The sequence below is a fragment of the Ursus americanus genome, chromosome 15, assembly GCF_024610735.1.
Source record: "Ursus americanus isolate L20-20 chromosome 15, mUrsAme1.1.p, whole genome shotgun sequence".
In the NCBI taxonomy this organism is placed as follows: Eukaryota; Metazoa; Chordata; class Mammalia; order Carnivora; family Ursidae; genus Ursus; species Ursus americanus.
In genome coordinates, this window is record NC_142141.1 from 9,422,907 (window position 1) to 9,436,131 (window position 13,225).

A 13,225-nucleotide genomic window follows, 5' to 3' on the forward strand; every position below is an offset into this window, starting at 1 on the left:
TGTCTTCCAGGTTATTGATTCTTTCTTCTGCATGGTCAAGTATAGTTTTGAAGCACTCTACTGAATTCTTTAGTCACTGTATTTTTCAGGTGTAAGATTTTTTTTAATGGTTTCTATTTCTTTTTTGAACTTCTCATTTTGTTCATGCATTATTTTCCTAATTTTGTACAGTTGTCTGAGTGTTCTTGTAGTTCTCTAAATTTCAAGAGGACTATTCTTCATTCTTTGATAGTTAATACATATCCATTTCTTTAAGGTCAGTTATTGAAACTGTATTAGTTTCCTTTGGTGGTGTCATATTTACCTGATTTATTGTGATCCTTGACTCCTTACATTTGTATCTGCGCATTTGAGTAAGTAGTCTCTTCAAGACTTTAAAGATTTGCTTTGGTAGAGACAGTTCTTCCCTAGTCAGCCCAGTTTCAGTTTCTGGATGTGCCTGCTGGTAATGTCTTTGGGCAGGTGTGTCTTGCTTCAGGGTTAATGTCTAGGCAAGGCAACTGCCTGAGATTTGAGGCCGGGGGTGAAGGAGTGTGCTGCTAGTTGAGAACAATTGGAGCAGACTATTGGGTTGGTTCTTTGCTCAGTTGAGGCTATAGGATGGGCTCCGTGGTTTCTCAGTTCTCTGGTCAGGCTTACTATACTGTTGGGACTGGGTACTATATTCAGCCATGGATGGGGCTATGAATTCAGCTTCTCTGCCCTGGAAGGGCAGCAGGATGGTATCTAGGTCCTTCTAGGCTTGTTGTTTGGAGACTCAAATCAGGGAAGAGTTTGCACTGAATTCCCTGTCTAGACAGGGCCACTCTTTTTGTGTTGCAGATGCGGAAAACCAGGGGCTGTGCCTTCTTTTCAAGTGTCATTGTAAGAAGGGCTATGCAGCTTCCTGTGTGTTCTGGTTAGGTGCCTTGGTAGGGCAGGCTAAAGGCTGTGTTCAGCAATAAGCAGGGCTATGAATTAGGCTGCTTGTCCAGGTGCAGCAGAACTAGTTCCAAAGCTCGTAAGGCTCTTTGTGGTTTTGACTCAAGCCAACCCTTGCTCCAGGTTCCCTGGCTGAATAGGGCCACTGGCTTTGCTCTGCAGGCTCTCAGCTTGTGTGCCCGCCTCTCAGCTTGAGCTTGCTGAGGTATGTAACCTCCAGGCGTTCCCACCAGCCCTTCTGGTCAGTCAGGGTGGGGAGTCCCACTCAGTAGTGGATGTGGCTTTGATTCAGCTCCTTTGCCTGGGTACAGGGGAGGGCCCATTCCGAGAACCTCCAAAATGTTCTGACTGAGCTTTCTGGTTGGGAGTGGCCAGGAGCTATACTAAACTGTGAGTGGAGCTGTGAACTAACTCGTCCTGCATGGGCAGAGCAGGGGAACCCTCCCTTTCTGGGACTGATTTTGGTCTGGGGGTGATTAGCTCTCTCTGCCTTCCTCTCAGCTTGTCATTACTGGGCTATTCAGCTTCCAGGTGTTCCCACCAGCCCTTCCAGTCAGATTGGGCTGGGAGCCACACTCAACAATGGGGTTATGATTCAGTTCCCCTGCCTGGGCAGGGGGTCCAGGGCTAGTAAAACTCCTCATTTGAGGACCTGAATCAGGCAGATTTGCAGCCTGCTGAGTTCCATGGTCAGACTGCACCCACAACTTGGTTCTGCAGATGGGGTACTGGTTGGGAGTACTATTTGGGCTCTGTGGGTAGGAGCTTGGTCTGCCAAGATCCGTGTGCTGGCTGTTGCAAGCTTCTCCTTCTTTCTTTATCACAATCAGTTTCCTAAGGGTCAAGCCCTGCAGATTCTACTGTAGTCACCATGGGGCAAGACTGGAGTAGGGGCTTTCACAAAGTAACCCACAATCCTGTGTGTGCGTGGGGGGGGGGTCTGGGGGCTGGATGCCCCATCTGGACTCTCTTCCCCGCCTCGAGGACTTGAAGGCTCAAGGGAGACCTCTTTGCGTGGTATGACACTGGCCTGGGACAACGTGGTCAGTGTGTAGCTGTTCCTCTTAGATTTCTATTCCAGTCTGTCCTGGTCTCTGTGGTTGGGGGAGAACTTCAGCCTCACGCCTATGTTCTAGGATTGTCTCAGTGGTGTCTTGTCCCTCAGTAGGTGTTATTCTTGTGAGGAAGAACAAAGTCAGGAACGACTAATGTCTCCATCTTGGTCATGTCACTCTGAGTTAACTTTTGAAATGTATAATTTCTAAAAAAATGCCCAATCCTTCTAATAATTAAATATGGTACATTTACTGGCAGCTGAAAGTTCAGGCCTGTTGTGTCATCTAATCGAGTATCTTTGATTATGAGGGTGCCATTTGTGAAGAGGAGGCGCCTCAGCTGTGGGGTGTGGATGTTGGAGGGTGGGACAGGCATGCTCAGTCCTTCACGGGCATCTGCCCCCAGCTGAGAGTGTGCAGAAGCTTTAATTTAGCCACACTGTTCTCTTATTCTGAATTAAATTACTCATCTAACAATATTTAAATTAACCTTGAGGCTTCCTGGAGAACATAAAAGTTATTTTGAATTATTTTCACTGCCAGGATCAGCACAATTCCCTTCCCAGCCGGCTTGGTAGGTATTCAGTGATAAAGAAACCAATTTTTAAATTAATACAATTTTGTGTTTGTAAGGAAGCCATTATTTTTAATTATCGGGCATTTTCCTCAGCCTGGCTTCCCCAGTTAATAAAACTCAGCTATTTAGCATGGTTTTTATTTTTGCAGAGGGCAGACTTTGGGAAGTAGTTTCCCCTGTGGAATCTCCCCCCAGAATGTTTTGATCTCACCAAGTACACGCCTGTCACAAGGAGGCTCGTAAAAAACCCCGAGAAAAGGAAACGCTGTCGTAAGAATGGCCCTGCTGGGCCCATAACCAGTGACTCTAACTTAGCTCGAGGGGCACTGACGGGAGCCGGTGATTTGAGAAACATGAAGGAGGAAATGAACACTGGGCTGGATCCCCTCCAGGAAAAGGCATTGTAGCACAGCAGGAGAGGTTTCAGTTAGACTTACAGAGAAATACTTTGTCTGTCATATTCTGAGCGTGGGAAAGCCCACAAAGGTGAATGAGGGAGGGCATGAGATTTTCCGTGGCTGGAGACATTTAAAAGCTGAATTCCTGCTTTAGAGAGTTTAGGTATTCACCTACCCAGAGGGAAAGCCAGGCCTAGAGGACCTCTTCATTTCCTTGCTGGGTCAGTCCTCTGGGATTGATAAAGCAGCTCTCCCAGTTGCCACACAACAAGACTCAATGCTACATTGGGATCGGTGCTTGTGCAGACAAAACAACTGGCTATAGATTTAATATTCGCTTAAATAATGCATAATTAGAAGGGCAAGCCTCTGCAAACACATTAAATAATGTATTCCCTAAGCAAACATTATTTTTTGGATGACTTGCTGTTTTGGACGATGGTGAGGTAGAAAGGTGGAAAGACCTGAATTTGAGTTGCAGTTTCGACTCTGCAGTTTTGACACTGATTGGCTTTGTCACTGCAAAGCAGTCTTTTACCTTTAATGCCTCAGTTTCCTTATCTGTAATGGCCTGTGAGCTTCCGGTGGGTAGGGACTTCATTGTTCTTTTTTTTTTTTTTTAAAGATTTTATTTATTTATTTGACAGAGAGACAGCCAGCGAGAGAGGAACACAAGCAGGGGGAGTGGGAGAGGAAGAAGCAGGCTCCCAGCAGAGGAGCCTGATGTGGGGCTCGATCCCAGATCACTGGGATCACGCCCTGAGCTGAAGGCAGACGCTTAACAACTGCGCCACCCAGGCGCCCCGGGACTTCATTGTTCTTAGTGTCCATATTATTTTCGAAAGTACTTGGTACTCAGCAAACATTTGTGGATAAGGCGGTTGAATCAGACCCACTTTAAGAACCATGGCAACTCTCATGATCCGGGGTTCTCATGTGGAAAACTGGGAAGAGAAAATGTGGCTAGGACATCTGTGATCTCCAAATAACTGAAAAGCTTCATTCCAAAGAACAATTAGAGTCATTTTGGGAAGCTCCCCAAACCTGGAATTAATAGCGGTTAGAGAGAGTGGAGTTTCATGGTGTCAACTTAAAATCCCATTCATTAACTCACCAAATATTTATTGAGTACCTAGTATGTGCCTGTTACTGTGATCAGCATTTAAAATAGAGCAGGACATTTATGGTCCTTGCTCTCATGAAGCTTACAGGTCAGAGGAGGGTAAAGACACGTGAGCCAACCATGAAAACATTAGTGCTATAATGAGAGTAAAAACAGGAAGGAACTATGGGAAGGAGGAAGGACACTTAGAACTGGGCTCACAAGGACCATTTCCTAGAGGAAGTGCTGCCTCAGGGGGACCTTGAAGGATGGTGAAGACTTTACAGGTGAGGGCAAGAAAAGAGTTGGGGAGAATATTCCAGGTGGGGAAGTCAGCAAGTGAAAGCTCAAGTAGTAAGCAAAGGCCCCGCACAGGCAGAGAACTTCATTTCAGATGCTGAGGGAATATTCTAGTAGAGGTGGTTGGTCTGCTGGTACAGATATGGCAGAGAAGAGAGGCATCTGGTATGTAGGCTCAGCCCGGATGACCTGAATAGGCCTGTACTTGTCACCTCTCGATCTGAACTTTCCAGAATCCGAGTATGTTCGTGTCTCCAAGCCTCTAAGAAGGAAGGTAGACAGTCTAGTCTGCAGATGAAGGTGCCTTTCATTCACCAATGTGTCCATGCGGAGGACTTGTATATTTCTAAAGTCCTTACCAGGGTCACTAAGGGCCTGTGTCCTTGACCTTGCCCCCAGCTAGTTTGCTCCAGCCACGCTAGCTCTCCTTCTGCTCAGGATAGAAGCAACATTCTCGCCTGCTTCAGGGCATTTGCACCTACTGATCCACTAGTGTGGGAGGCTTGCCTCCCATCCCATGCCTGAAAAATTCCTGCTCTTCGGTTCTCAGCTCAAATGTCACTTCCTTAGAGTGGCCTGACCTAAATCAGATATTCCCTCTTACCTGCACCCTGTATTTTTCTTCATGGCACCCATCACAATTTCTTTATATTATATGTTCATTTGTTTTTTTTTTTTTAAAGATTTTATTTATTTATGTGACAGAGAGACAGCCAGCGAGAGAGGGAACACAGCAGGTGAGTGAGAGGAAGAAGCAGGCTCCCAGCAGAGGAGCCTGATGTGGGACTCGATCCCGGAACGCCGGGATCACGCCCTGAGCCGAAGGCAGACGCTTTAACGGCTGCACTACCCAGGCGCCCCATGTTCATCTATTTGTTATTATCTGTTTCCCTTTGCTATGGCAGGAGGGTCTTTCCACTTTTCCACCACACCTTCCAAAATAGCAAGTTGGCCAAAAGTAATACTTGTTTGGGGAATACGTGGTTTAATGTGTTTGCAGAGGCTTGCCCTTCTAATTGTATATTAAGCTGATATTAAATTTATCACAAGTCCTGTGTGCACAAGCACGGCTCACGATATAACACTGAGTCCTGTTTCGTTCACCAGTATACGCTGAGTACCGCGTGCACTAACACATAGAGGTCTGACGTAGCAAGTACTGGTGCAGCCTGCACGCACTGCGGCAGGAGGTGCTGGCACAATTCAGGCTTCCGTGGTGACTGAAGATGAGCAGAGCTGCTGAGTGGGCTCCACGCGGAACTGAGTTCACATGCGTGTGTTCGCGTGCGCGGCTGCCTCCCACCTCGCTCCTGTGTCACTGTCTTTCGCCACAAAGGTAAAACTAACCCCAGCCGATGTGTAATTGCAATGTCCTATTAATCATATGGAAACCCCAACAAGATTACTAACTCCCACCTCTTCTTGGGAAGGACACGAATACCAATATCATGATGGAAGATGATCTTGGAAGTGATTTTTCTTTTGTTCTGCTACCTACACACGTAGTTGTTTTTTTGCTTCCGCAATCTCTATGTAAATTGTCATCAGGAGGGACTATCCTAGAGGTGGTTGTCTGCCTCCTTTTCAGAGAGAATCACGCACTGAATCCATTTCAGGAAAGAACAGGAGTTTTAAATCTCAGTAGAAGAGGTTGGTTTCTGCTCTCTCTTCCAAAAAAATCTAGAAAAAAGACTTGCTAGTGGGGACGGTGATACATGAACAGAGCCTCAGGACCAGCAGTGTGCCTTATGATTCGGCTCTGGAGGGATGGAGGACATAGAATATATTTGGGGTGTGTGTGTGAGAGATTTAATCTACTTCTTTGGGTGCAGCACCTCCTTTCTGTAAGGCTTCCCCTGTTCAGGTGGTTTTACTGAGATGTCCGACACAAGGTACATGCATCCACATGTGACCTCATGCTGGCCAATCATAGATCTGCATCTGTATCAGGTCAGTCACCTGGGATTTACTTATTTTTTTTAATGTAAGTGATGTGGGAGATTCTTTTTTCCGTGTTCACTAAGCTAAGCTGATGTCAGCCTGAAGTCACCTTTGGCCAATTCTGCCTGACTCCCCCGTGTGACGAGGTCACTGGTCTACTGTGGGAGAAAATTGGGCCAACTGCCAAGAGCAATAATGCTGGGGGATGGAAGGGGACCATGAGAAAGAGAAAAAGAAAGCTGTGTCAGCCCGATGACATCATTTGGGCTTGTGGGGGCCCATTAGGCAAGACAATGAATGCCCGTTCTTATTACGCTAGTCTGAGTGGGCTTCCCATCTTTTGCAGTGGGAAGATTCCTGACATATCGGGGAAGTGTGTTTGTGAGCTCGTGCCTGCTTTGGGTGAGCTAGGGGGGCGGCGTTCGCACACAGATGCACCTTCTAAGGCGGAGCCTTAAAGAGGCTTGGTCATCCCCTCTTCCCTCCTCACCTGGTGTCTGAGTGCCTATCATATGGCACTTGTCACCAGGGATAGAGTGGTGAGGTGGTGCCTGTGCTCATGGAACTTACAGATGCCCTGATGGAACTGTTTTGTGTGTGTTTGAAAGGCCAGAGAGAACAGAGAAAGGAGTGGAGTGGAACAGACTCTTTCAAATGAGATTCCTTGAGACATCTTTGGGAGACATAACGAAAATTATTCTCGCATTGAGTTTGGGCTGGAAAGAAGGGACTAACACATCAGATTTTGCCAAAGCTTTTGATGGAAGGATGTGGTTCTTTGATGGTCTATCCGTCCACCATCTTACATTTCACCAGCCTATTTGGAAACGCCACCAACACATTCCTCACCCAAGACATGTCCCTGGCTGGGTGGCTGAGAATTTCACTGGGCACTGGTCTATCATGGTAGCTTCACTGGGATTTTTGGTTCCTTAAATTCTAGGGAAGCTCAGCCTTGGGTCCTCACATCACTCAACTGGCCAGATTCCTAGGAGCTTGACGGTCCCTGGGAGAGGTAAGTCTGCTTGCGTCAGTGCTTGATAGCCTCTGTTGCTGCACCACGGATTCTCTGCAAATTCCCTGTCTCTCATGAAGGAGCAACAATTTTTTCCTCATTCCAAGAGGCAGGGCTGTGGCTGCCAGAATGTCACACGTCTGTCTTGGGGTTCAGTCCCCTGCCTCTGTCCTTCACAGAGCCTGGCAGGCCAGTTCACAAAGTCTAGACAGCCACTCAGTTTCCCAGTCCAAATGATTGTGGGGAGGGAGCCTCAAAAGGAGAGCATGATACAGCAACCCTGCTGCTTGTCAAATCCTGTTAATTGTGTGAGCTAAGTAGCTCCCAGATCCCTCCCTCCCTCTTCTTTTTCTCTTTACTGTTAGTGATTTAGTTCTTTGTTTGGGTTACTGCAGTTGCTTCTGTGCTGTCCCTCTCCTCCTATCTTGTCCCCTTCTTATCTATCTTCCTCCACACCTGAGGAAAGCTGAGAGGTCTTTCTAAGACTACACATCCCAACACATCACTCTGCTAATTAAACCCTGCAACCGTTCCCCACGGTCCTCTGGATAAATGTCATCCTAGCAAAATATTCCTTTCCACGTGCTGCCTCTGGCCAAAGCATTCTTTTTCTGTACCACAGTGTAACACATTCCCCTTCCCTCTGGCCCAGCTGAGTTAAGGTTTCCTGAAATGCTCTTCCCCTTTTTGACCTGTCGTTTCACAGGCAACACTTCTGATCAGATCACCCCTTCCCCATATCTTGGCCAGGCTAATTCCTACTGCTCTTCAGAACTGATTCCAACTCTTCCGTGAAGCTCTTCCTGATCCAGATGGCAGAGACCCTGCTATGTGTTCACGAACTCTTTCATTTTTTTTTGGTCCTTAGGGACTCAGAAAGACAGCATTTCCTAGGCTGTCCTGCGGTTCAGTTGAAGAAGTGATGCAGGCCATGCCCAGCTCTGCTCATTCAGCCCCCTTGTCCTTCCAGAGCAACCTGCGAGGTCATTTGCCTACTGCGGTGGGATCACAAGATGGCAAGCGCAGTGAGTCACCACCAGGGCGAGCGGCCTGTCTTATTTGCAGCTCCTGGATTGTAGGGCTTGTTGCTTATCTGGCCTCAGTCCATCCTCTCCTGACACAACTGACGCTTGCTTTCCTTGTGACGTTGCCTCTGTTACAGCTTATGCCACACGATTCACATTGTTGTCTCCACTGGAACGCAAACTTCTTGCTGGCAAAGATTTAGTTTTCTTTCTCTCTCTCTAGTCTACTCACTCCACAGTGCTTGGCACTTAGCTAACATGTTTTTAAAAATATGTATAATGTTGGTTTAATTTGCAGCCCAAATACAGAGGAGACTTAAATCCAAGAGAAAATTAAAAAAACAAGATAGTTACACGCAGGAAAGAGTCCCCATTCTAGTAATCTGAACGAATGAATGAAAAATTTCAGGGCCCCATTTGACAATGGAGGTCAAGATAGATAGAGGGAAAAGAAATGTCAGCACTGGAGGTAGAGCGAGGAGAGCCTGCTTTGCCTTGTGCGGGCCAATAGGTCGCTTTGGTTGAGGGGCTGCAAACCTCCCTGCCCTGGGCTCACGAAGAACCTGACTAAAGGGACACCCCCAGTTCTCTTCATCCACAGCCCGCTCCACCTTTCTTTTACACCTTCTTCCAATTGCTCCCCTGCAATTTCCAGGAGTTGCTTTTATTTCATTCACTAAACAATTTATGAATTGAATTAAAATAAATGAGATGCAAATAAATTCCAGGCTTTCTCCCTCATTTTCAAATTACATTTTCAGTCCACTCAACCTGTTATAATCTCATAGTGATTTTCATTTAAGAGAGCTAAATGGATATGTGATTATTGTTACAGGAACTAACACCAGACAATTAAATGTTGAGGTGTTGATAGATAAAGCTGTGTTTTGATTTGCATAAACATGATGCCAGCAAATCGAACCCTGGCAGAAATTCAGTTATAAGACTTGCGTGCCTAACTTCTGCTAATTACCACAAGTATCATTATTAAGATTTTTAATATTCAGAGTTGGGATTATAGCCATTTTATTTTATGGCCACATTTATCTTTATTTTGAAAACTTAGTCAAAATGCATAACTGATTTATCAGAGAAAAGGCACGATTACTGCTTACAATCAACTTCAACAGTGCAGCATATCAAAAATCAATTATACAGCCCTGAAATCCAGTCATTAAGGATTTAGCTACTAATCTCATTTCATTTTTGTCTTTAGGAAGATACTGCCGTTTGCAACCTTGCAGATACCAGCACAGGAAGAAAAACATGGGAGACTGCTGATAACCTAATGTGAAGAATGAGGCTCCAACTAGACCAAGGAAGAATCTTAATATGGAGTGGCCTGGCCCTGCTGGGAGGTAGCCTGGGCGGGGTGGATTTCAGTCCAATAACAGGCCGAAGTTACTACCCAAGTGTGATTCCAAAGTCGTGGTTAAACCCTGCGGTGTGCCATTGTTTACTCTCTTCCCAGGGCTTATCTTAATCTGCAGTTTCTTTAGTGTACTGACTGTCTGCCCCTCTTGTCCCCTTCTCCACTCCTGACCCCCACCTGCAGGAGGGTAGGGATTTTACTTGGGGTGCCATATAGATCTCCAGGGCTGGCTTGTAGTAGGTGTTCGGTAAATATGTGCTGAATCTGATGAGGACTGGGATCCCTAGGACTCCCCGCCATGGGGCCAGGGGTTAGCATGAGGTTAAAAATCAATCAGTCCTTCCTAGTGCCAGGTAAGTGACTAGGGCAGGACCCAGATTATCTGGATGACAGTGAATTTAATCCAGAATCTGTGGGGCTTGGTGGTTAAGGATATTGGCAAGTGAGCCAGACACGAAGACGGAACTGGGACTGTGCCATCCTCTGGCCCCGGTGCCTTCGGACAGGTTACATAGCTTCCCAGAACCTGTGTTTCCTCATTGGAAGGACAGAGGTAAGTACCCCTGTGGGGCTGTGAAAATAAGCATTTAATATACAGCTTGCATCATGAAAAGTCCTCAATGAGTGTTAGTTTTTAAAAGATGTAACTTGTGGGGAAGCTATGGTTGGTTAAAACTTTCTACCGTGGTTTGCTTGTGATTTCCCTGTGGGGGGGGGGCCTTCCCTGATCGCCTTCGGCTGGGTGGTATCTCCTCCTCTGTGATTCCGTCAGGCCCTGGATGTCCCTCTCACTTAACCCACCGGATTACCCTTCGTCAAGGGCTGTTAAACTCCTTGAGTGTAAAGAGTACACTATACAATTTTCATTCTTCCAGTATTCATCAAATTACTCAGCACACAGTAGGCTCGAGGCACCAACTCATTTGTCGAATTGGCCAAAGATTGAAAGTCAAGGGAGAAGATGGCACGTGTGACAAGAAGACTGAAGCTATCCCCAGCTAGATAGAGCATAAGGTAAATCCCCACCTTTTTCTCTCCTAGGAAACAGTGTTTTTCCCAAAGGGATATGGCTTCTATCTTCTGAGGGAAAGACCTGACTTTCCCATGGAAGAAAGGAGTAATGGAGGCTTGGCACCTGGGAGATTTCCTCAGCTCCTGAGGAAAGGGTGTATCCCCTACCACTCTGAGGGGACAAATTGGATGGAACCACTTACCCGAAGCTTCCTGCCAAAGATGGTGACTTTGCCTTTAATCTGTTCCTTTCTTAGGCGCCACTCAATGGAGTTGAGGCCATTCTCCATGGGCAGGGAGATGTTGCAACGCCCAATGGTGGGGGTGATGGTGCCCGCTAGGACGTGGGGCTCGCTGTGGAAGCTGACACCCATCCCATTGGCATACATCACCCTCAGGGTACCATTGTTACAGAGCTGGTAGCTGTTCCGCACTTGATCTGGAGAAATGTAAGTGGGGGTGGGGATAGGGAAAGAAATTATCCACTCTGTTAGTCATAAGAGAACAGAACCCCTATTTTTATAGGTTTCCATGGTACTTTGCAGCTGTCAGTCTAAGGCTGCCTTCAATTAGCACACATACAATGCTAAGGTGAGTAGCAGAGATGCTACTGATCCGTGGAAAGAAAAACATTATTAATATGTGGCACTCCAGAAATAATTATGCTGTGATATTTTTCTTTTACTCACTGAAGACTATTAATAGTACCTTTAAAGATGTCTATTGCCTACACAATTTGTGTCAATCAAATCCCTAATCTTTAACATATATATATTTTAGCTTAAATGGGAAAAAAAAGACTAATTTTTTTTTCCATTTGCCTACCACCTAACCTGAAGTTGATGGTCTACCTACAGATCAGATCGAGAGAAAAAGCAACCCTCCTGACCCTCATGCTTCTGCTGCTGACTCCACCACGATGCTACCTCGACGCAAGAGAACTCTGAAAAGATTCAAACAGCAGTCGGTAGACTGAGCCAGTGGGTGCTGATAACATGCGTTTATCTTCCCAAAGGGAATCTACACTAGTCAATCAGACTTCTGACCTTTTTCCTTATCGAAAAGTTCCAGGAAGGAAATGTGAGTCCGAAACTCCTTTTACAGATATATTGCTTCCTGATTATTTGGGCAAAGGAGTCCAGCTTGGCTGGCTTCTGCGATGCTGGCTTGCGGGATAGTGAGCAAACGTGTATCTGTCACTCCTGCAACTGCAGCCATCATGCAGAAAGACAGAATCTACATCATTAATCATTTGGCAGAGCAGAAATAGAGTCATTGAAACAGGCTCTGTCGTGGGATAATAGTCCAGAAATGTCACCATTTATCTACTGAGAGGACACTTTTATCCTCTGACAACGGGCTAGCCCACTGACATTATATCTTAATTAAAAGAAAAATTAATCTGCACAATTCCTTTTCTTGCCAGCTCCTGTGCTTGTCCTGGACTGTGTGTCATGTCAAACAGCACTAGTAACCACGGGGTGGTCAGAAACCTTTGAGATCCCAGTCTTGGCAGGAGATTGCTAAAGGGCTCTGATTCCAGTACAATCAACAAACAAGTGGTTGGAAGAAGAATCAGAATGGGGCCACAAAAGGAAGAGCCTTGGAGAAGGTAACTATGTGAGTTGGGTTGGTGGGGAGTGCTGATGATGGAGAGGTAAGAGCAAGTGGGGATGACAACTGACATTTTCAGATAAGGATGTAGACATTCCCAAAGCTCTAGACATTTCATTTAGTATAGATGACATTCTCCTGAATCTGATTAAGTCATTTTCTACAAGACCGACCTCTTGTAGAATTTGTTTGCTGTGGACACTTGACTAAAATAACAAGCTAATGTGTGTTCCCGGTCTCTGGAAGTCCTCCCAGGCTTGGCTGGGGTCCGTGGGTGAGTTTAGTGGGCAGGGGGCTTACCTTGTACCACTGTGTAGGAGGCCTCCACTGAAGACAGATTGGTAATGACAGTAACGTCATCATCGCGGTTGGAGTTCTCAATGTCGATGGTGATGGATTTCTCCATTTCCCGGTGCAGACTGGTCACCACCCCCGTGGGGCGTGTCACATTGGTCAGGCGGCCCTCGTGGTCATAGCTGGAGGAAAGACACACTGGTTTGGAAGCACAGTTACTGGAGCTGAAGCCCTTCCCACCACTCAGAACCACACAAGGGCCAGAGAGACTGGAAGTTGGAGTGGCTAGGTAGTGTATCACACTGAGGCTCCTTGTCACAGCCAGCAAGACCTGGCATTGGAGACTATGTATGTCCTTGCTCTTCCATACTCCTATAACCTCCACCTATTCCCCACCTCATAATCTTCTGGACAGTCAGCCTGGGCCCAATGCCACCTCCATGCCTTGGCTCAAGCATAGCAGGTCTGGTTGCCTATACCCATTTCTCTGGTTTTATAGCCCCAAACCAACCACAGCAATGACTTACCTGACTTCAGCACCCAAGGTATACCAGTGATCAAGTTCTGCTGCTAGAAAGTTGCCTGAGATTGGGCCCTTCC

General features: G+C 46.4%; 1 protein-coding gene across 1 annotated transcript in view; it reads right to left on the minus strand.

Annotated features, from left to right (window-relative positions):
• The window catches only part of TENM2 (teneurin transmembrane protein 2), a 524,046-nt gene that overhangs the window by 36,911 nt on the left and 473,910 nt on the right, over window positions 1-13,225 (minus strand). Inside the window, exons 22-23 of the mRNA XM_045792137.2 lie at window positions 12,632-12,807; window positions 10,921-11,156 (exon numbers count right to left, since the gene is read on the minus strand). Of these exons, the coding sequence (XP_045648093.2) occupies window positions 10,921-11,156; window positions 12,632-12,807 (412 nt within the window). The remainder of the gene's footprint in view (window positions 1-10,920; window positions 11,157-12,631; window positions 12,808-13,225) is intronic.